Source organism: Mesoplodon mirus (assembly GCF_964341445.2).
Source record: "Mesoplodon mirus genome assembly, chromosome: 20".
Lineage (NCBI taxonomy): Eukaryota > Metazoa > Chordata > Mammalia > Artiodactyla > Ziphiidae > Mesoplodon > Mesoplodon mirus.
Genome location: NC_138996.1, coordinates 27000622 through 27025052, shown reverse-complemented (window position 1 = coordinate 27025052; position 24431 = coordinate 27000622). Strand labels below are relative to the sequence as shown.

The window sequence follows — 24431 nt, the reverse complement described above, 5'->3', positions numbered from 1 at the left end:
CAGGTGCAAAGGCATTCCCACGCATAGAGGATCAACATTCTGGAAACGCTTGGTCTCTGCTTTGAAGATATCCTCCCATCCCGAACCACTTTTGAGAACCTCTATGAATTAGGTTCTGCTCCTAAAATGTGGACTTACAGTTTTATGTAAGCACCTAACACTCAAGTGTTAGGTGCTTACATAAAGAAATGCAAGTTTTAACAGAAGCAGTATGCTAGCATCCAGATACATGCACTTTTCTTCAAATGATTCCAATCATCCTTTCAGCGTTCTCTTGGTAATTTAGAACCCACTGCTCTTTAGAAAGAAGAGTATTAGTTCAGTCTTAGGACATTGGTAAAGAAATTTTGTCCTTTCAGAAAGAAGTCTCTATTTAGTAAAATATTAAATGTCACTTGATCTGCACAACTTGTCGTTAAAAAAAAAAACTAATTAATGTGAGCCTTTAAATAAAAGCAATCTTCAGCATGCTAAAATTAAAAAAAAAATTTCCTTTATAATAACATTTTAAGTTTAATATTAAAAATTGTACTATTTTTCATTAGCCCTAAGAAAAACAATGAACTATATTAATACAGTGACATATCAAAGCATGCCTCCAAATCAAAAATGCAATTAAACATTGAAAAATGTAACACAATTTTTGATAAACTACAATTTTTATTTATTTATTTATTTATTTTATTATTATTATTTTTTTTTGCGGTACGCGGGCCTCTCACTGTTGTGGCTTCTCCCGTTGCAGAGCACAGGCTCCGGACGCGCAGGCTCAGCGGCCATGGCTCACGGGCCCAGCTGCTCCGCGGCATGTGGGATCTTCCAGACCGGGGCACGAACCCGTGTCCCCTGCATCGGCAGGCGGACTCTCAACCACTGCGCCACCAGGGAAGCCCTACAATTTTTGTTACTTTAAAAAGGACTAAGGATCATTTTCAACTATATATTATAAAAGTATAATTATTTTTTAAAACCCTCCCCCCACCCCGGGATTTTTGAAATCCTTTGGCAGACGGGCGAAGGTGAGGCAGTCGCGTTTAGAATGCAGGGCACAAACAACTATGCACTAGTTACTGCGCAAACACATGAAGCAAGTCAGCACTGGGTCGAACCTCCGCCAATTTGTTTTAGTGAATTATCAGTGAACAACTGGCATGCATAAGTCACCTCTTGATTTGCTGAGGTCAGGAGCAGCAAAAGACTCTTTTGGTTGCACAGTAGAGAGAAAAGAAAACATTTGTAATTAAAAGAGAAGGACGGCTGAAAAGGCAATAAAGATAAATACATAACACAATATAAACTGTTTATAAAGGCCCAGTCAGCCATGTACCATGCCTCTAAGCCATTATCTATGAAAATTCCAAATGGTGAGAAGTTTGTGTAGCACAAATAAAATGGGACGTGGGAGTGAAGGGAAAAGATGAGTGATGATGAAGTAGGGACTGTGCCTGGAAACTCAGGAGTTTACTTTCTTTCCCTGGTTTCTGGCAAGCTAATCCTGAAAACACAAAATTTTGTTAGGAGTAACTGAAAGTCTATAGGCTCTAATAAAATGTAAACTGGTAAGGAATTTAAATGATACCCTCATGTTACTGAGAAATATTATGAAAGGCTCGGTCACATCAGGTCCCTTAGGTGATAACCCAAATACAGCAGCCACAGTGACACAAGAGACACATACTTTCCAGCACAGCAAGGCCTTCACATGGCCATTAAATTCAGAGAAACCATGAATGCACTTAGACACTTATGAACAGCCAAGAGAAAATCTCTCCAAACCTTGCCCAGTTTGAATACGATTTTATACCTACGTTGTCCACCTTTCCTTAGAGACACCATTAGCTGCCTGTAACCCTCAGGCCCACCCATCCACCTGCTCTTTCAGGGTCCTCGTTTTGCACGTGCAACTCCAGCATGGGGCAGAGAGAGTCAGTGTGAATCACATGACCCTGGGCAGGTTGCTTACCCTGGCTAAGCTTCAGGCTCTTATCTTTGAAACTAAATCCCTTAGTTATTCGGAGGATTAAATCAGATAATGTAGGTCAAGCACTAACCGCTGGCGATCATCACGATTCTTATTATTGTGGAAGTAAGAATCATGGTGATTAGCGACTTTCTAAACAAGGCCAAGGCCTTCTGTGCATTCAATGATGTTCTTGAAAATCCTTGTGATAAAATAATTTGGAACAAAGAAGATTTGACGGTTCTCTTCTAGGAATTTAAATCAAAAACTGAAAAAACTGTGGTGATTCTAAAACATGAATAAGCCAGTATTTAGCTAACATGTATCTACAGAATTATTCTAAAAGGCCTGCTAAAAATGTGGTAGTTTCTTTTTAAAAAGAGGATTGACAATTTTTGTTACTAAGCAGGCACTCAATAATTCTTAAATTTAAACTAGCTTTCAATTTTAAACTCAATTAATATTTAATATGCCAAAAATATTTTTCAATGAAAGAGACTGCAATGAAAGAACCATTCAAATTTTGCTTCTTTAAACTCTGTCAATATTTAAAATATTAAAATTTCATCACGGGAAAACTAAGATTCAGTAGACAAAATATAGATCACCTTCTGACTCACCAAGCAAAGACGTGGTACTTCTTAGGAAAATAAGTGTAAGGCTCATCAGTAACTGTAATTAGGAAAGACGGAAACCTCACCCCTGCCCCATCCCAACAAACTTGGCTTGAAACCATCCTTCTCTCACCTACATCTTGGTGACACATATGTCCTAGCAAAAAGGATCCCCTAAGCTTTATGTACTCCTGGTGGTCTATGCCAGTAGTTCTCAAAGTGCGATCCTTAGACCAGTAACACCAGAATTAACTGGGGGCTGGTTGGAAATGCAAATTCTCAGGGCCCCATCCAGACCTCCTCAATCAGAAACCTTGGTACTGGGGCCTAACAATTAGGGTGTTCACAAGCTCTACGGTGATCTGACTTATAGTTTGAAAATGCCTGTGCAGTTTGCATGTGATTATTTGAATTTCAGTGTATAATAAAGGGCTAATTTAAGATAATTTAAGGCAGGTATTTCCTATAATTTTGACCAGATAAAGCTTCCTATTCAATGATTTTCACTCAACCAAATATAAAAATATACCTTCTTATCATGTTCTATAATTTTCCTTGACCATACCTCAGGGAAAAATCCAAAAAGGAAGAGTCAGTTACAGTTAATTATAAAAGCTGTGTGTTACTTAGTTTTACTCCTATTCATATGAAGATAATTTTTTATATTAAAATTTTTTTTAGGTAGAATTACTTCTAACTTCTTAATATTGTGCCATGTAAAGGCAGCTGTCAAGACCCTACAGGTGACTTCTGGCATCTGTGTAAATTCACTGTGAACGGCAAAAAGTAACAAAGACTACAGACACACATATATAACAATATTTTGCAAGGTATCTGGATTATTCATGTACACACCTGCACAAAATAAAAGTATTCAACCTCCTCAGAACCATAACATAAGGACTTTGTACAACACTACATTAGGCAAAAGCACACAACTCCAGGGACAGTCACTGTGAACACAAACACAGAGCACACGCACGACTATACCTTCTTTAGTCACCGTGTCAACTACAGCATTGACAAGGTGTATTACAGTCACTATGGAAGCTTGTAAAAAGGTACAAAAGGAGTAAATTAGGAAAATCTTCAGTTAGTCAGGAGACAGTGCATTAAACAGCATTTCTTTATATAATTTCTACCTCATAGTTTTAAAAATGTGACTACTTTAACATAGCTATATAATATAATTATGTATGACCCTTGCACTCTGTTCCTTATATGTCTGAGATTTTTCTAATCAAGCTATATATTTGTTATTATTAATCAAAGGGAACAGAGTAACCATATGATACTGTAATTTGGGAAAAAAATTTTTAACCATAAATTTGTGTCACAATTACAATTATGAATCAAGTCATGACAAAACAATCCTTATTTCAACATCCCATGGACAAAAGATTTCATATTCAAAGAGTCAAATACTTGCTAAGCCAATTTTCTGGGTCCATTTAATAAACTCATATTCTTCCCAGGAAAAAAAATTAAGAGCTATATAATAAGGTAAAATATGCAACATAAAAATAAAAATGGCTTCGTCTCCGTTCTATGTACTCCCACCCCAATTTTCTTGTCTTTTTGCAGATGAGTTAACAGCTGGTGAGCTAACATACAGCAGAGAAATACAGACTGTCTGCCTGGCTGTTTCCTGTGTAAATTCCCTTTCATCTGTTTTCCCTTTCAATTGTTTTAAAGCATCTATGCCAAAATAAATAAGTATGCATGTACTAGGCAGAAGGATGGCCCTCAAAGATGTACACATCCTAATCCTGGGAACCTGTGAATATGTTACTATCCTTGGCAAAAGGGACTTTGCTAATATGATTAAGTTAAAGATCCTGAGATGAAGGGATTTTCCTCTATTATCTGTGCAGGCCCAATGTAATCACAAGGGTTCTTAAATGGGGAGCAACTTTCCCAGCTGTGGCTGGAGGGAGCTGTGACTAGAGCAGAACGCCAGGAGGTGCACTGTTGCTGTCTTTGAGGGATGGAAGAGTAAGCCATGAGCCAGGGAACGGGGGCAGCCTCTAGAAGCTGGAAAAGGTGCAGGAAAGGGATTCTCCCCTGGAGTCTCCAGAAAGGAGACAAGCCTACTGACATCTTAAATTTAGCCTATAGACATAAGCATCAGATTTCTAAACTACAGAACTGTCACAAATTTATCTTGTCTTAAGCAACTATGTAATCTATTACAACAGCCTTAGAAAACTAAAAATGTAATTTAAATACACTCTTAATACAGACTTTATGACTGATAATGATTAAAATTATGATAAAGATTAAAATACAGACACTCCTGGAAAATGTATTTTTTCTCACATTGTATTATCTGGCAATTAATTTTCATAACTAATTTGACCATAGCTTATTAAAGCTATTTAAGAGAATTAAGAATGATGTTTCAGTGAAAAATACTAGGAAAAGAAAGAAAATGCTGACAAAATTCTGAGGTTTACGAAGAGCATTTAAGGACAAAGATATAAATTGTTACATAAATCAGCAACTCTAATGTTTTAGAATTAAACCTAATGAAAGAAAGAATTCTACTTTGTTGCTGGTTTAATAAGCAGAGTTCTGTCCATATACTTCATCACTAGATAATAAACACAGGTGTACCTTGATATCATACATAACATGCTTAAGGTGATTCAGGAATGAATGGAACCTACTTGTGGCCATCCTTAGTTTAGAAAGGTCTCTTCAGTGTATTATGGGCTATTTACTCTGGATTCACAAACAATTCAGTTTACACATGGCATTTTTACACAAAAAAATTACTAATTCTGACGTTCAAAAATTTCCACTAAAAACTCACTTTTTTGTATTTCTGAACATTGACAGTTTTCTCTACTGGTATGTGCTAATATGGTAAAGCTGGTTATCAGTGCGATTTACCCTCAGATAAACAAAACTGGCATCAATGATCCCACCGTCCAACCTTCTTCATTAGAAATATAATCAAACTTACTAGCAATCTCTTAAACTGTGCTCTCAGTCAGTATGCTCTGATCCAAATGGGAGCTGAGGCCGCAGGGGAGTTGGGGGAAGAGACAAATAAAACCTTGTAATACCGCAGGTGCCGCTGAGGTTGCATGTTTCAGACTATGGCTTCTCCTCTTAGGGCTGTGAGGGTGTAAGTGTGTGTGCGTGGGGTATGCTCAAGGAAGCTGTTACAAGGGTTTTTTAAAAATCCACATAACTTCTATAATATTCACTGTTGTGGAAAGAGGTCAAAGTGAAATTAACCAATCAGACAGACATTACCTTTCAATTAATTATATTTTCTTCCTTATTACGGACCAGTTGTTACAGTTCCAATACCTAAGCACTAAGAACATTTTAAACATTCTCCCTAGTTGGAAGTTCATGCAAGGCTGTCCAAGGTATTGTCTAACTGTGGTCCGAAGTGAAGTGTGAAGACCATATGAAACCAAACGGGGGGCATCGGGCGCGTCTACCTGACTGCGCTGCATCATGTGAGCAGGGCTGTGGACAGCAAGCAGGGGACCAGGGCATTTCAGATGTGTGTTTACTCACCGTTGTCGTCACACGGCTCTGACTGGAAGGAGCTCAGGGACTGCACTTCACACAGGCTATCCCGGGCACTGTACGGCTGAGAAGGCTTCTCCTCCAGTGGCTTTTTGGAGAGACAAGGATCAAGATCCACTACTTTAGCTAAAAGGAGGAGATGACAGACAAACCAGTTACACTCCATGAAGGCAGAGACTTTGTTTTCTTCCCTGCTGTATCCTGACGCAAAGCAAGCGTGACCCACAGACTGCCTGGGATTTGTTTGGTGAAAGAACATCAAAAGAAAAAACCAGAAACATCTGAAGAACAAAACCCAAAACCTACAAATAGAGCTTGCAGAGTCACACAGAATAGAAATTCGCAATAAACCTGCCTGTGGACACCATTAGACAACCTGGGGAATTAAAATTTTATTTGAAAATGGTACCTATAGCTTTTTTCAAAGCATCAAATATATGTCAGGCCACTTAAATACCGTCACTTTCTCTGGCCACGTTAGGAAAAAAATCCTATTACACAAATGCCCTCCCAATTTTTTTGTCATAAAAGACCCTCCAAATTATAGTTGAGAACCCACATCAATTACAAAGATAAAATGATCTTTCCAGATTAACTGGAACATGACTAGATTCAATTCCTAAATTAAAATAACATCACAGCCACAGGGCTGGGGCATCAGGAAAAGCTTTCCAGTTGTCCCAGAGCTCTACAGAGTCTGAGCACATTCACCACTAACAAAGACTCTGCAGTTTGATCTGAACCACCAGAAGCTCTGGCAGAACTTGTAATCTCACTGTCCATTGCTCAGCGACATTTTATCAAGATTTAGAAAGTTGTTCTTACTATCATAGTCGAAGTCCCAGTTTGGCTTCTGGATTGAGTCACTGTCAGAAGGAGAATTTGAAGGAGGCGGCGGAGGCAGGTTTGGGGCCACGCTGCAGACGGCCACGGCCTTCCGGTGTCCGTGCACAGACTCGGGGTTAAAGGTGCTGAATTCGGGGTGCTCGGGTATAGCCGATCCTTCGAAGGAGTTTCGGTCAAGGTTGTTTCTAGAGTCGCTTGGAATGCTTGGAGTGTAGGAGATAGGGCGGACAGGCACCTGGGGTGGTACATCGGAGTACATGTTCTTATTTAGCTTTGAGTCAAAATATGGTCTTTGCAAGAAAGCCGCGCTGGGTCCCAACTGTTTGTCCTCAGGTTTGGGCTGGTGTTTCTTCTTTCGACTAATCATCTTGCGGCAGAAGATAAACAGCAGCACCAGTAGAAAGATGCCCGTTATGAAAACCACGATGCCGATCCCCTCAGCCAGGCCGATGTCCCAGGGGGTCGACACGTATTGGTTCGGGGTGACGTCCTCACAGTGTCTTCCTCTGTACTCGCGGCTGCAGTTACAGTGGTAGGAGCCATGTGTGTTCTCGCAAAGGGCCCCATTTCGGCAGGGGTTGCCAGCACATTCGTCAATGTCACTCTGACACCTGCCAAGACAGCCCAGATTGAGGAGAGGTCTTTGCAACATGAGCCAGAACGTGCCAGGCCTATGAGTCTTAGAGACTAATGGCTAATTCCTCCTGAATAAGATCCACCCAAAACAGGACCAAATGTATGACACCCAAAAACACACTACGGACAACAATAACTACACAAAAAACCTTTCGTGGAGTCACGAATCATTGGATTCCATACTCTGTACATTTTGGAGATAAACATTATGCCAAGTCAATCTTTAACTGCCAGTTTTCTAAGGATTCAACAGATTACTAAATCAAACTCATAAGCTAAACCTCAGTTTGCCTTGATTTCTGATCCAGAAATTTAGAACGTGCATGATAAATGTATTTCAAGAGACTAGGTTAAACTTCTCAGAAAATGTTACTGTTTGGAAAAATGACAGTTCCATAAAGCATGTAAAAAGGCTAGAAAACTCTGTCTTCCATTTTTATATGCTTCTCCCTGTTGAAAATCTCCCTCAGACCCTCGCATTTATGGATTCGTCCGCATGCGATCCCCTCACCCCCGCTGCCCAGCCTCCCGCCTTCCCAAATGGGCATATTTTGCACCTGTGCAGATCCACCTACCACTTGGAACCCTTCCTCCTTTAACAAAATGTATCTGCTTAACATCCCCTATACTCACCTAGCATTACAATTTTGATTACTGACACATTTTTGTTAAATATATTGAGTATTGTCTAGAATAAAAGTAGACTCACAAATGAAAACCATGTGACTGATGGCAAAGTTCAAGACCACAACCACTACCAGAGCAAAACCTTATGTGCATCTCTGCAGGCAGGTCGTGCTTTAAGCCTTCTAACAAGACTGATATGATGGTGAAGGCTTTTCTAGATGTACAGCACTAGGCACTTACAAGTAACAAGTACTGAGTAAGACTTCACCAATCTGGTTTAAAAACTAAGGTGAAATGGCATCTGGAACTAAAAGCCACTTCTTTCAAGGTCAACAACAGGCACCTTAGTGCCTCATTTTCTTCACCTGGAAAATAATGATCACCTCTCAGGATTATGGAAGGCTCACAGAAGATACTGAGAGAGTGGAAAAAGATTTTAGATGCTACATAAATGATGAAAAAATGTCATCACTCTCATAGCTGGGTAACAACTCCATGGGTGTCTGCTTTAAAAAACACAGTCTTACTCATTCCTCTAACAGTTACTTCCTGCAAGCACCCATACATTCTTCTTTTTTTTTTTTTTTTTTTCTTTTTGCGGTATGCGGGCCTATCACTGTTGTGGCCTCTCCCGTTGCGGAGCACAGACTCCGGTCGCGCAGGCTCAGCGGCCATGGCTCACAGGCCCAGCCGCTCCGCGGCATGTGGGATCTTCCCGGACCAGGGTACGAACCCGTGTCCCCTGCATCGGCAGGCGGACTCTCAACCACAGCGCCACCAGGGAAGCCCCCCATACATTCTTTGTTCATCAATAATGTTTTTAAAGTATAGAAGCATTATATATTTAAAGCATATAATATTTCAAGCACTATAATATTATATTTATTTGGCTCAGTATTTTTTTATTTTAAAGAATGAAAAGATAAATTATACAAGGAGCCATCATGAGCTCTGAATTCAAATCCTGAAGCAACACAGTCCAAATTAATGAAATTTTGTTGCATCTGCTGATCACTGTGAAACTATAGAGAGGTGCAAATACAAATCTTGAAAGAAGCCAGTTACCTTTCTCCCCTAAAACCTGAGTCACACTGACAGACAGCACCATCCAAACTGTCAAAACATGTTCCACCATTTTTACAGGGCTCATCTTTGCAGTAGGGACTAAGCTGGCACCTAAAGAACAGGGAAAAAATAAACATAAACCTAATACTTCTACTGTAAACAAATACAGCAAAACGGTAACAAGTGAATGTATTTTACACACATGATGACATTAGAAAGGCTAATGTTAAAATTAACTATGAAAGCTAAGAAAACTCTACATACCTCTGACCACTATATAATCCTCTACATTGACAAAGGAAGTCTCCATTGTCCACAAGGCAGGTGCCCCCGTACAGGCAGGGGTTGGAGGAACACGGATTGACGCCCACCTCACAATAGGTCCCTATGTACAAGGCACTGCATTTGCAGTAATAACCTATATCAGCAAAAGGGAACAAAAAGTCCTATCATTCAGCAGCTCAAAAAATAAGTCTCAGTATATTCGTTTTTACTTTTAAGTTTAGGTGAAGATTTAGCTCTCCAAGACCTGTAAAACCTAGTAAAATTCCCATTCCCTCTGGGTAAAAAGTTGTCTACTGCTGGTATCACCAAAACACAAAGAACTGAAGAGAGAACTCATAACCAGCTCTAGTTCACCGTAATTTACGAGGGGTCCAAGGCCTTCTGGAAAACCACTTCTACTCCCACCCTAGAGCGAGCAAGGCTAGCAGTCCCCTTGCTGGGCCACTGGATAAAAGGAGGCCTCAAGAAGAACTACGTGGAACCAATTCTAACCCCCAGGTCAGTGTCCGTGTGGCCGGAGAGGAGTTCAGGGTCAGCTGTGGTTTCCTTTGGCTACTGGTGCAGAATGAGACATGTTTGGAAATACGAAGCAGCGTGGCCACAGCTCAGCGGGAGAGAAACTGTCCCCTCCAGCCGCTGCAGGGATGCATTCAAAATCTCACTCCGCTAGAGCATCATGCATGCTACTCAGATCCCATGCTGGCTGCAGGATCTGACAAAACTGATTGAATAAAAAGAGGAAGAGCAGAAATACGGGGGGAACTTCCCCTCATGCGCATATGCGTGTAACGTTTAAAGAAGGCTCACTTGTGAAGCTTACCTCCAGTGGGTGAGGGGTGGCAGGCGCCTCCGTTCTGGCACGGGCTGCTCGAGCAGTCTTCCGTAGCTGTTAACAAGCACCCAGGAGACACGTCCACCGATTCTTCAATGTGTGCGTAGCTCCTTGGTTTGTTATTTAGAGGGAGTTCCTGCCCATTCAGATAAATGGAGTCCATGCAACCCCTGAAACCACTGCCAATCTGGGGGCTTCTTCCATGCCGTGAGCCCTGCTGACGGATGTGGCCACCAAAAAACACATGGCTGTCCAGGTTGAGGGTTTTCAGCGTCCCCGGGGCTGTGCCTGATGCGGTGTGGACTTGGTCTAGAACCAACCTGGCGTAGTTTCCATTCACTTCAAGAGACACCACGTGCCACAGCCCATCGTTGACCTGGATGCTCTGGACAGAGACGATGCCTGGGCCGCTTCCACAGTCGAATCTGTACTGCAGCCTTCCGTTGTGGATCTACAACAGAAACAATCACTGTTCACGTTACTCTCATGGAGTCTTCACGCACAGTCACAGACCATGTTTGGTGACTGAAGGAAGAAAGTAAGCCCTCGCGTTTAACTACTACAGAACACACGCTCTCATTCATCGTACAGATAATAAAAATGGACCTTTCAAGGATATCAAATTTCAACTGCGTATCCTAAAGGCGTCATGTGACTAATCATTAACTGTACCGAACAACAACCAAAAATAGCATCAGGTTTTTATCAGAAGTCAAAAATGAATCATGCTAAAAAAAAAAAGTAGGGGGCTTCCCTGGTGGCGCAGTGGTTGAGAGTCCGCCTGCCGATGCAGGGGACATGGGTTCGTGCCCCGGTCCGGGAAAATCCCACATGCCGCGGAGCGGCTGGGTCCGTGAGCCATGGCCGCTGGGGCTGTGCGTCCGGAGCCTGTGCTCCGCAACGGGAGAGGCCACAACAGTGAGAGGCCCGCGTACCGCAAAAAAAAAAAAAAGTAGGGAAGCTAATTATCACTTCAAGCATATGTACGAACTTTCTATAAACTCCCTATAATATTACTAAGGTGTAATACCACTTAGAGTTTGAATGTAACAGTCACAGGTACCTAAAAATGTTTGTAAAAAACAGAAGTAAATGTCTATGTCACCGCAGAGCAAAAAGAGCTTTTCATTCTACAAAACTTATGTGTAAGTATCAATGAACCATTTAAATGAATAACTTAACCATTTCATTTTGTTTATTTTATTCTTTTAAAAAATGGACAATCTGAACATAAAGTGGGGTTTATATTTTTAAAGTCTCCCACAATCTGAGGTACAAATATGCAAAAACACTCACCTCCAAGATGCTGTAGTCAGTCCCGCGAGCGTACATGACAACCGCGTGGGTGGAGTATGTTCGCAGCCTCATGGTCAGTTTCATCTCTAACTTGTTTTCATTTTCCATTAGACGATATTTCACAAAGCTGTTTCCAGTAAATGTTACGGATGAACTCCCTGTGAATCACAAAGAGGAAAAAATAAATCAGAATCAAGTTTAAATATTTTTATAAGTGTGTCCCCACACTCCCGCCCTGACTAATTAAAGTTTTGGATCTATGATTATAACGTTATAAAATGCAATTCAATGGGAAATGTCTACTTGTTTAATAAACAGCACAGCATAACTGGATCTCCATTTGGAGAGAATGAGTTAGACTACTGTATCACAGAGAAATGAATTCTAAGATAATAGAAGACCTAAATATGAAATATCCATTATAAAATTATTAGAAAGCAGTTTAGGAAAATACATAGCCTGAAGGTGGTTTGGGAAACCTTCTCAAGCAAGACATAAAATAATTCCCATTCTACAAAAATGATGAAAATAATATCAATCCAGAGATGAAAATTGTTTTGTAAAATTATGCAGAAGTGACAAAATAAAAATTAAACAAATCAAAAGATCAATAACATACAGACAGCGTTATGCAGATGTTACTGATCAAAATACACAGAGCTTTAGAGCTCCAGACATTAAAAATAAGAAACAGACAAATAATCCAGATAATCAAGCAAATAATAGGAACGGGCTCGTCACAGAAGAGGAAGTGTTAATAGGCAATGAACAAATGAAAAGACTGCTTTCACAAGTAGCCAGAGAAATGGCAATTAAAATAATTAGATATCATTTCATGCTTATTAGATGGGGGGACTTGTTTTTTAATTGAAAACCTTCAATATTAGCAAAAGAATGGGGAATGAGACCTTCACACATGACTGGAAGAAACAGGCACTGGCACAACTTTTGGGAAACTAACATAACGGTATATCTAAAAATTAAAAAGTGCAGTTCACCTTTGACACAGGTAAGTCCCAGTTTTACAATCTGCTGTACAGAAACGAAAGCACCAATATGTAAGGATACACGTTTAAGGTTTCTTCTTGTAACACAGGAGAACATAAACTGAATCTCTACACGTAAGCACCATGTTGAAAAAATGATGGTACAGCCACGCTACAAAATGCTGTACAACTATTAACAAGCATTAGGACTTGGCAAGATGCTCATAAAGAGGAAAAGAGGACTGTGTTAGATGTAATCACTCCTTAGTTTCTTAAAAAAAAAAAAAGATGTGAAAGGAAAAGGACAATAAATCTGTACATATGGGACTGAATGTTTATATGAGCTCTGATGAGAGAGGAGGAGCATCAAACTATTACCACAGGAGGAGTTCAAGAGGAAGGAAAAGGTACTACTTTACTTGCCTCTATGTCTGACTTGTGATAATAAACATACTTTACAATACTTTTCAACTCCAACAAAGAAGAAAATAAGAAACTCTGAAAGTTACTTTTTTAAATACAAGTACTCTTAATTATTGAACCTCTCACCTGGGCACTGGCCAAACTTGCCACCTGGACAGACGCAGCTGTATGTCTCCTCTCTGGGATCAGTGACACATTCAGATCCTTCAGGGCACGGACTGTCTTCACATCCATGATGGACAAGCGGGCATTTTCCCCCTTTGTTTAAAAAAAAAAAAGGGGGGGGGGCAGGGGGAAAGCTAATTAATAGGAATTTCAAGGGAACGATCTTTAACGTATAGCCTTTAAAGGTCGTACATGAAATGACCTGCACTGCCTACTTCCATATGTATATGTGTGTTACCTGTGCAGAGACACACAGCTGTCCTACGGTGGCGCGGGGTCACAAAGCTCAGTCTGGCCGTGCTATGCGTTGACATCGCACTTTCATCCACGGACACCTTTTCGTCACAGAATCTCCAGGGGCAAGCCAGCCCTGCACAGAGCTTCTGGAACACATCCAATATCCTCACACCACTGATCTCCTCAATATCCGCCACAGAAGAATTAATCTTGTGCAGAAGTTGTTTTGTTGAGACCTGGGCGCTACCTGATTTCTCTACAAAGAGCAAGATGTCCAGATGCGGATGAGGTTCGGAGGGCTGCAAGCTAACGATCTGAATGTCGCTCCTCCTCACGCCCAGGATGTTCCGCAAAGCTCGCTGGAAGTTGCGCCAATAGTCACCAACGAACTCTTCTGGGGTGAGGTTGGCAAAGCGGACGGCCATGGTCTGGTTCAACATCTCCTGCGTCACTTGTCTGATGTGCACCGTGACGTCAGCCGTGGTGGTAAATTTCCCGTCCGTTACACTGATGTTGAGGAGGTACTGCCCTATGTCCAGCTTCTTGTGGGCTATCAGCTTGCCCCCCGTGCTGGAGACAGAGAAGAGGCTGCCCATTTGGGGATCGAGGCTGTAGGTTAACGTGTCATACACGTCTTGGTCTGTCGCGTGGATCTTCCCAATGACACCACCTGAGTACTCCTCTCCAAAAGCAGTAATGAAAATCTCTAGTGGCAAAATTGCAGGAGGATAGATGCTCTCTTCAATGACTCTGATGTCAATGTATGTCAAAGATGACAACTGAGGCTTTCCGTTATCTGCCACCTACGAGAAAAGGGAAAAAAAAATCACCTTTGTTTATGTCGTCGTTTACAACTTCTTAATAAAAATATACTTACATTGTTCAAGTTCTAAAATATTACCAATTGTTAGATATTAGTTCTCCACATGAGAAGTATTATCAAGGGACAGGATAAATACTTCTTTCTAGCCCTTTCACTAATTTACGTTGAAATTTAGCTCTACCAATGTCTATGGCAAAGTAACCAAATGAATAAATAAGCCCCCACGAAGTGCCATGGGATAAAAATGAAGGTCTGACCAAAAAACCAGAAGACTATAATTCTAATTCAGTTTTGTCTTCTCATGCAACGTAAGCTGTTTACACAGGACAAGATAGCCACCAAAGAAGCTCTTCTCCCTGAGTCCACAACAAAGCCATAAAGAAAGACTTCAATACCTTAATGTGCAGTAAGTAATGATCTTTCACTTTCCTATTTATGGCAGCTGCCGTCAGGAGGGCTCCCTGCTGGTTGACTTCAAATGCCCCCTCCTTGTTTCCACTCACAATGCTGAAGAAGAAGGGAGGGCCATTGTGGGAGGAGTCCCTGTCCGTCACTGCCAGCTGCAGCACGCTGAACCCCACGGGCTTATTTTCCTGCAAGAGTAAGAGAACCACACAACTTTCAGCAAAACCCCGTCTCATATGCAAGTTTTCTATAATATGAAATTTACAGAAAAGAGAGACACTGCCGCTCCATTTGGAAGGAGGAGAGAGGAGGGGTGGTGGTGATGGGAAGGAGGGTGCTGGAGGGGAGGGGGCATGTGAGAAGAAAGGTGTGGGGGGACTGAGGGAGGGGTGCCGGGAGGGGTGAGGAAGGGGAGGCGTTTGGAGGAGGAGTGGCGGGGAGGAGGGAGGGTAAGGGGCAAGGAGGAAACGCAAGGGCAGAAGGTAAGGTTAACAACCAAGCTAGCGAGACTATCTTAAAAATCAAAGCACAAGAAGAGAAGACAGCATCTTGGAAATGCTCATCTTTTAGTATTGGTGGAGAGCCCTATAATGTCACTGTTCCCATTTTTCTCAAAAGTAGCCTTTGGAAAAGAAAGATATTTCAAACGAACCACTGAGGCCAACAAAAGAGCTTATTTCAACAGGGGTGCGTTCAGTGAGGCTTGGGCCCAGGATCACCTGGATGATCAGGCTGTAGTTTCCCCTGGAGAAGATGGGAGCGTTGTCGTTGACATCAGACACGTCTATGTTCACCGTGGTCGTGGTGACTCTGGGTGGACTGCCGTTGTCCGAGGCCTGCACGGTGAGCGTGTAACCCGAAATCTTTTCGGGGAAAAGATAAAGAGAATCATGTCCACTTCCACAAGGCCCAAGCGCAGGGTTCAGCCTGAAGCGTACTTCTGATTACTGGAGGGGCGGATCCGAGGGCCTGCCGTTCCCCGTGTCCTGCAGGCGGGCAATTCCCTAGCTTACAAACAACTGATCTGCAAAATGTAACGTATCTGCTCAACAGAAAAAGTTACTAACAGGGATGAGAATCTCCAATGCTTCTCAGAAACGCACTTGTTCCGTTAAACTGTTCTAACTTTGAAAACCTGAAGATCTATTAACAGAAATTAAGACAGAAAAGTAATACAAATGATGAGAGAAAACATCACATATGTCGAAGGCTGCTGCTTTACTAGTGGCGGGGAAGGCAACTTTCCCTCCGGCCCCAGTGTGACTCTGAGCCAGAAGCAGACAGACAGCAAGCCGCGTCCCGCCCTCAAGGGCTCACTCATTCTCAGCACTCCGCTCCCCCTCCCCAACCATGTCACTCTTGGATTGTAGTCAACTGTCTAAATCTCCCAAGATCCTCTCTTTGGGACTTCCTACAAAAGAAGGTGAATTAAGTGAGGTGGCCTCTCTTCCAGGACAGTTTCTTTAAAGCTCTCTCTTTCAGAAGGAGCAGTGAAGAGACCAGGAAGCTGGCTAACCCCCAGAGGACGTGTTGCAGAATGTCAGTCCTGAAAGACGCTCCAACAAAAAGAGGGCGACGTAGCTTGGGAGACTCTCTTTTGCTATCTCATAATGGACATGAGTATACTAAAGGATCTGAGAAGTGTTTCAGTCAAAAGTACTAAGTTTTGTTCTGCCCAGCAGTACAGCAATCCTAAGTGTAACAGTCACGCTTCCTAAACTCTTGGAAAGTCGCCGCTCAAAAATAACAGGTCAGAAAAGGAATTAAAGAATGGACTTTGGGGCTTCCCTGGTGGCGCAGTGGTTGAGAGTCCACCTGCCAATGCAGGGGACACGGGTTCGTGCCCTGGTCTGGGAAGATCCCACATGCCGCGGAGCACCTGGGCCCGTGAGCCATGGCCGCTGAGCCTGCGCGTCCGAAGCCTGTGCTCCGCAACGGGAGAGGCCACAACAGTGAGAGGCCCGCGTACCACAAAAAAAAAAAGAATGGACTTTGATGAAATATCTCAGCACTATCTCCCCAAATTCCTCTAGTCTTGGATTTACCCACGACTCTTCCGAAATTATAGTCTTTATTATCATCGATGCCCTTCCAATTCCCCAAACCAAGGCTCTTTCACTTCTCCTTCACTTCATTACCTCTGAGGCAGCTCCCCTCCTGTCTGTGAGAGCAGGTGACTAAGTGGATGGATGGATGGATGGATGGATGGATGGATGGATGAATGGATGGATGGATGGATAAAGGGAGGGCGGGCTTGCCTCTCTCCTTATTCACTCACTTTTATCTCAATACCTCAGATCACTTCCATAATCATCTTCAGAGGCATGTGCCATATCTGTATTTCCAGCTTTCAAGTCTCTTAAGTTTGACTAAAATCTCTAAATACTGGCTGAATAATTTTACTTGAATACGCCACTTTCCTCTACAAATCAGCATATTGAAAACCACATTCAAGCACCTCTCCCAGTGCTGAGTTTACGCCCTGTGACCTCCTACTCGTCTTCAATGGCACTACCCAGTCACAGCAAGACTGAAACGCATCGAGTCATCTGCCACCTCTGCGGAGGGCCATAGCTGAGCTCTGTGGACCCTAATCCTTCCTCTCCAAAGTTTCCACATTTGTCTTGTCATTCACTCGTCGTTGCTACTTTCCCGGTTTGGGCTCTTGTTGTTTCATAACTGATTAACTGTCACTGTCCCTCCCACCTCTGGGTAGCACTTAGACCTGCTGTAGGACTGGTCTTCAGCAACCACCTCCTGTGCTCTTACACCTGGGCTCACAGCATTGGTAACCACCTAACGCCTGCAGTGCCAGCCTGAACCTACCATCCTGGTTTTGTCTGTGGCCTATCATCTGTTCCTAAAACTCTTCATCTATCTCTCCTCCCTCACCTCTTTGTACGATCACTCTACTCCAACACAACTGAACAGAATCACCTAAAGACACCCCACGTCTCTTCCTTCCTCCATCCTTGTTCCCCCGGTTCCTCACAGGGAATTCCCTCCTCTCAACACTAGGGTTTCCTGAATCTCTGCTATTATTTAAAACCCAGCTTCTAGCTCCATGAAGCGTCTCAAAACACTGGTGCCAACAGTAACTTGGTCCTGAATACAAACTCTTATTATCCAAACTTCACATTACTATGAAACACATCACATATTCTGGAGATCTTCATACTACAACTGCTTTTCAAGTATTTATATCTTGCTTGTCACTTACTGAGAACAAGGCTGGTTCTACCCTTTTAACACTTCCCAAAATGTCAGCAGAGGTGAATACAAGGAACTTCCATCTACTGATCTGATAATCTGTAAACAATGTACGTCAGATTTTTCCACTTACTGTTTCCCGGTCTAGAAGTTTGGTCACTTTCACTTCTCCCCTGGCAGGGTCGATTGTAAATGGACTTCCCTGATTGCCGTCTATAATTGAATAGTGGATGTGGCTGTTTGAAGGTCCATCGGCATCATCTGCCATAACCTAGAAAATATCACACTCTGGTTTAGGAGACAGATGAGGGAGGCACAGAAGTCTACTAAACAAATTTCTGATATCAACAGCTAGTTGTGTTAAGGCAATCATTTAAATAGAGTCAGTAACTAAACAGGCTAGCAAAAGACATTTCCCTATCTTCAAATTATCAATATTTCAAGTAAGGCCACTACAAAAACTGGATCAACCTCACTAAAAATTCTTGCAAAGACCCAGAAGAAGACTGTAGGGGAAAAGATACACACCGTAATGACAGACTGTTCAAGAACAGCATCTTCACTGATCACTGCCGTGTAGGTGTCTTGGCTGAACACTGGGGTATTGTCATTGATGTCTGTTACATTGATGTTCACAGTTGCAACATCACTCAATGAAGGTGTGCCCCCATCAGTGGCTTCTACAGTCAGGTAATACTCATGAGAGCTTTCATAGTCCAGATTCTCAATGATAAATATGGCCCCTGAACGGAAAATCAAAATTACTTCCAGTGCTTTAAAATGCCACCACATTCTCCTATGACTAAAATTTTCAGTTCAATAGTTTACTTACCATTTACATATGGTTTCTAATTTCTTAATTCAACAATTAAAACATGAATTTGCCCATCCTTGGAACCTTATTTATTTCTCTTAATTACTTTCCTGATACTCTTTGTGATATTGCTTTCCTAGTCAATACTCCTTACGTCCCCCTGCTATAAAAATGGTAACATTTCTTATCTGTTTTTAATGATAGTTTACTACAGACTTTAATGAAATAGAAAACACAAAAATTCTGTTCTTTGGCTTTTCGTTTCCTTTTTCTTCTCATACTTTTTCTTTTACAGAAATGTACATCCTTTTAAAAAATCTCCAGAATAACTATTTATATCCTGTCATTTTTTTAAAATCCCTTTTTGATTTAATAATTCCTTTAATGTCTTTCCTTTTAATTTCCTTATAGTCTATCCTACATAAAGAGCCCTAAAAATAACAATTTCATGATATGTGCTAAAAATACATTTTAAAACAGCATCATCACACACCTACCCTTCATCTGAAAGCCACATACAATTAAATACAGTTGGAATGGAGCAATTTTTTACAAAGCAATTTACTTACAGCTATTTTAGATGACAGATTAACAAGACTACAGAAAGTATTTATGCAGCCAGAGTCAACAGCGCCGATGACTTCTGACCCTGTTGGCAGTCACTCACTAAGTGACTCAGTCCAAGTACTTCGACGGTTGTCTATAACTAGTGTAATGAAGAGCAATTTAATGAATTATCAGATGTCCCCTACTGAAACTAAGATCAAGGAGGTCGAAACTGCTGTTTCACCTGGGAAGCTACTTCACATGAGATCCACGTGGGTCATAAAAAGGAGCCATTCTGCAAAATCTTCTACCATCTTCAATTCTTTACCTTTACTGATTTATGACATCTTATATCTTTACTAAATTACTAGAGTATAATGCTTTAATTTTCTATTTAAAGTTAATTTGCTTATAGTTATAATGGATAAGACAGAAATGTATTTTATTATGTAGAACTATAGTTTAAAGTCTTCTAAACCACTCTGAATCCCACTAATGATAACAACACAAAGAAAACTTGAGTCTTCTCTTTTAGAGTATCTATTGACAATGTATGACCTGTTTTTTTTTTTTTTTTTTTGCGGTACGCGGGCCTCTCACTGCTGTGGCCTCTCCCGCTGCGGAGCACAGGCTCCAGACGCGCAGGCCCAGCGGCCATGGCTCACGAGCCCAGCCGCTCCGCATCATGTGGGATCTTCCCAGACTGGGGCACGTCCCCTGCTTCGGCAGGCGGACTCTCAACCACTGTGCCACCAGGGAAGCCCATATGACCTGTTTTTGTACCAGGTAAAGTGCTGAGCAATCTAGCCTTTTTTGGCAGAATAAAGGGCTGGCTCCCTCTTGTTTGCATGGTAGGTTACCTGTTTTAGAATCTATGCTGAATTTCCCATGTTCGTTTCCACTTATTATCGAGTAGGTGATTTCTGCATTTGCTTCAATGTCCCTACTTGCTGCATACACTTGAAGAACTTCTGTTCCAATGAGAACATCCTCAGACACTGTGGCACCATATTCACGGTATTCAAACACGGGTGGGTTGTCATTTATATCCAAAACAGATACAACAACAGTGCCCGTAGCTGTCAACCTTCTTGGCAAACCATGATCTACAGCTTTCAAAGTCAGAGTGTATACTGCCTGTAGTTCTCTATCCAAAGGCTTTTCTAACTGAATGATTCCAGATAATTCATTAATGGAGAACTGTCCATCAGCAGAGTTAATCAGTGAGTAGGATATCTTCCGATTCAGTCCTGTCAAGACATGACATCACGTCAGAATGTTTTATTTCAAGAAACATAAACCATTTTTTAAAAATCCAGCATATGAAAAAGGGAAAATGCCAATATACATTATTTAAAAATTTTTATGACTATGACCTTAAAAATGTAAACTTTAAAATGAGCAATTTGCTGAGTTAAAACAAATATAATTTCATAGTCATCTGGCTTTTTGCAGACTATGTTATATAGGAACTTACGCTCTAACAGCCAGCAGATCTTTAAAAATAAAGCCTATTTGTTATGTAGCTTCAGTAACAAAGATTTGTAAAGTAACATTTTTGGTATTCTCCTGATTCTTCAGTGTTAGAATGACTGAAGAAGTTATTTTTACTCTCTGCTATCAAAATGCTATGAATATATATCTTAGAGTCTTTTCTCTATAAAAAATTGGAAAGGTCTGTAAAACTGTAACAATATATCGTTTGCTTCTGTTATGTTCCTAAGATACTAAATCTCTTTGTCACTAATGCTTTATTCACAAAAAATAACACTTCACTAATTAATTCAATGGGACATAAAGATCAGTTTATCTCATCACTAAGCAGAATTTTAGGGGTACCACAGATACTTTACAACAGTAAGTTCACTGGGCACAATTTTGAGACTTCAAATATTCATTAAAAATGAGTTCATTATTCTGAAGATTTCATTCCATTTTTAATGCTAACACGATTTTTAACGGTAGCATGACAATGGTGAGTTATTCAACATGCATGAGGTAGGGGCCATCAAAGGGGCTGAATGTGGAACAGTGCTCTAAAATAGGCTCCTCCTCAGGTCACAGTGCATAGTTTGAAGGCAAAAGCATCATTTGGGCGATACCTGCATCCACATCCGTGGCCTGTACCCTTGTCAGGAGCGTGCCAGGCTCTGTGTTTTCAAACACGGTGATGGTGTAAGGGTCAGCAGAGAATTCGGGGGCGTTATCATTCACATCCTCTAACATGAGCACAACATCAGCTTGACAGAATCTTCCCCCTCCATCCGTGGCCTTGACCAGAAGATTGTATGTTGCCTGGTCCTCGCGATCAAGGGGGGCTAATGTTTTCAGTTCACCTAAAAACAAAAATAAATGGGTTCACTTGAAGTTTAAGATGTGACTGCAAGAGCACATCTTTCTTCCTCTTTTCTCTTACATTTATAAAATCTGAATAACAGCCTTCCTTTGGAGAATAATTTTATTAGTGACAGAGTCAGCAGCTGCAGGAGCCCTCAGAGCTGGAGGTTTTCAAACCCTGCCAGGTGCTAGCTCTAAGCCATAAAGATCTCCAGGTCAGGACCTCTCACATTATATACAATGCCAAAAAGCAAAATAGCTGCCAATTTACCAAATTGAAAATATTTTTAAATTGACTCAAAAATTAGATTCACATGTTTATAATTAATGTGGGGGGAGCTTAATAGAAAACTGTTACTTGACCCCCAATTTTAACAAAATACAAATTGAAAGAGAAAATCCTAGAGGTTTAAAGTAAAATACCACTCATCATTTTAATGAATACACTAAATTATAAATTTATGGTCACAAGTTCAAGAAAACAAACTATATGTAAAATGGATAAAGCAGAAAGTTTGAGATATACTTTAACTTCTGAGTTTTTTTTTTTTAAAGGTGATATAAAAAACATAAATTTTAAATCCTCGGTACAAGTAGGTGATTGTTGCTGTTAATTTTTTATCTCACTCCAAATTTTACACATTGAATTGCTGTTTGCATTTCTAAAAGTTGCCATTTTTGTAGCAGGAGAGTAAATTTTACAAGAACAAACTGTCATTTCAAATTTTCCGTGTGATCCAAAACCACCCACGTGTGACTCTGCTGGAACACAATTAGTTTTGCCCCAAACTCTACCTTTACCTGTGTCTGGATTTAGTTTGAATTTTTCTGCACCTGGACCAAATAATGTGTAGGTAATTTCGGCATTGGAACGGATATCTGCATCTGTAGCAGAGACCTGCATGATCAATTTCCCAGGAAAGGCATCTTCTGGAATCGTGTCGGAATATAAAGTCTACAAAGATTTTAAACAATACTGTTAACATAAAACATTAAAAGGTAACATGACTGCCAAGGGAGTAACAGAAAAGAAATCATTTAACTTTGGTCACAGAACACATGGGAAATGACTAAAACTAAAGTCCAAGGAGCTTTCAAAACTATTTTTCTTACAAAACATTTAAAACAGAGAGGATTCATACAACAGTTAACAACCCCATACGCTGAAAGAGTCTGACCTGACATTTAACCTACAGAATTCTGAATACTTTGTCTTTGATTTGGTTTCATATTTAATTTAATTTAAATTCTTATGAGAAAATACACATAACACTCCATTTTTACCTAAAAATTAGAGAGAATACAAGCCCGATACATTACGTCTAATTTCCAATACAGGAATTTATTGTTTGCAATCACTCTTAAAACACCACCAAGTAACTGCATCTGGGAGAGAAGTGAGCCTCATGTCACGGGAGAAAACAAAGGTTATCCAAGGCCACCGGGGAGGGGGGCAAGTGATGCTCAGGCCAGGGCTCTCTTCTGCCCTGCTCCACCCAGTCTCTCTTCAAATCTGACCTGATTCTCAAACACAGCGAACGGTTGTTTCCAGTTCCAACTATTTAGAAATCCATGCCGTAAACCAAAACATAAGACAAACAGATAAGACGTTGTTAAATTTATTTTCTTAATATGAGCTCAATTTTAGATGAACTATGACACATGAAACAGGATATTCTGCAATACTGATGATTTCGAATGATCTACTGTCCTAATTTTATTAATACCAAAGGTGATAGGAAAAGTGTTGAAAAACAGCAAAACACGCACATTTAGTTTCTATAAGATACATACACACGCACGCACACACATAGTCCTCCTTCCATAAACCACTGTCACCCAAACCATGGATTGGAATGAATGAACTCATCCCTCAGAAGCCCAGCTCTCCCCCCAGCTGAATTATTCGTATCCACTTCCCCGAGAACAGCTCTGCCCCTCTGCCCACCCAGCTACACACTTCTCATGCCCACTGCGGGGCTCTCCACCTCCCCGCCCCTCTTCCAAGTCACCTGCTCCCCCACCCAGCCTTCCCTTCACCTACCACACTCTTCTTCCTTCTTTTTACTCCCAACTTTCATCACTGGCCAAATCTATCTCCTTGTTAACACACATCCTTTAATCTCCTGAAAGCAGGCGTCCACCCGCGTCACCGCACTGAGACCGCCGTCTCCACGCCAGTCACAGAACCCAACGGTCTGTTTCGCTCAGTCCAGTCACATCTCTGCTCGCCATCCCGCCTCCTAAAAGTTCTCCCCTCCTTTGCTCTCAACTACACTGTGCTGGTACCTGCGCTCTCCTCCTTCCGCCTTCTTTCTCTCTAGGGGGATACCTGTCTCTACTCCTTCCCTCCTTGCTACTGTCCTCTCAAACAAATGCAGTTATCAGTTATCCACAGAAGCTGGCAAGTTCACATACCCATCTTCCATCTCGCTAACTCTAAACGACTATAAAAACACATTCAACTGAACGTCCCGTGATCTTAAACTGAACAAATCTGAAACGGAATTCAGCATGCTTCCTCTAAAACCATTCCCGCTCCAGGCTCATCTTTGGTCTTTCTCCCAATCACTCCTGTAGGAAACCTAAAGTCAATCTTGACCTTACTAACATGCTTGTCGCGACGTCACGGCCAGGCAGGACCAAGTGCCGTCAGTTTTCCCATCACAGCATCTTTCGTCCTTCTGTTCCCTGTGCCTCAGTCCACTCCCTGTTAGCCCCACTTTCACACTTCCTGAGCTAAATGGAAACAATGCTAACAGACTCAGCTTCTCT

At 41.4% G+C, this 24431-nt stretch overlaps 1 protein-coding gene across 4 annotated transcripts in view; it reads right to left on the bottom strand.

Annotated features, from left to right (window-relative positions):
* The window catches only part of FAT1 (FAT atypical cadherin 1), a 125444-nt gene that overhangs the window by 1517 nt on the left and 99496 nt on the right, over positions 1-24431 (bottom strand). For 2 of the 4 annotated variants that reach the window (XM_082608859.1, XM_082608860.1), the window contains exons 12-27: positions 22458-22611; positions 21422-21655; positions 20180-20569; positions 18488-18702; positions 18093-18230; positions 15469-15612; positions 14740-14937; positions 13523-14324; positions 13246-13377; positions 11711-11868; positions 10403-10865; positions 9562-9715; positions 9298-9408; positions 6949-7580; positions 6112-6249; positions 1165-1200 (exon numbers count right to left, since the gene is read on the bottom strand). In XM_082608859.1, coding sequence (XP_082464985.1) covers positions 1165-1200; positions 6112-6249; positions 6949-7580; positions 9298-9408; positions 9562-9715; positions 10403-10865; positions 11711-11868; positions 13246-13377; positions 13523-14324; positions 14740-14937; positions 15469-15612; positions 18093-18230; positions 18488-18702; positions 20180-20569; positions 21422-21655; positions 22458-22611 — 4099 coding nt within the window. Of the gene's footprint in view, positions 1-1164; positions 1201-5542; positions 5596-6111; positions 6250-6948; positions 7581-9297; positions 9409-9561; positions 9716-10402; positions 10866-11710; positions 11869-13245; positions 13378-13522; positions 14325-14739; positions 14938-15468; positions 15613-18092; positions 18231-18487; positions 18703-20179; positions 20570-21421; positions 21656-22457; positions 22612-24431 lie in introns of all 4 variants that reach the window. The other 2 variants (XR_014292399.1, XM_082608861.1) reach the window with 2 other exon arrangements.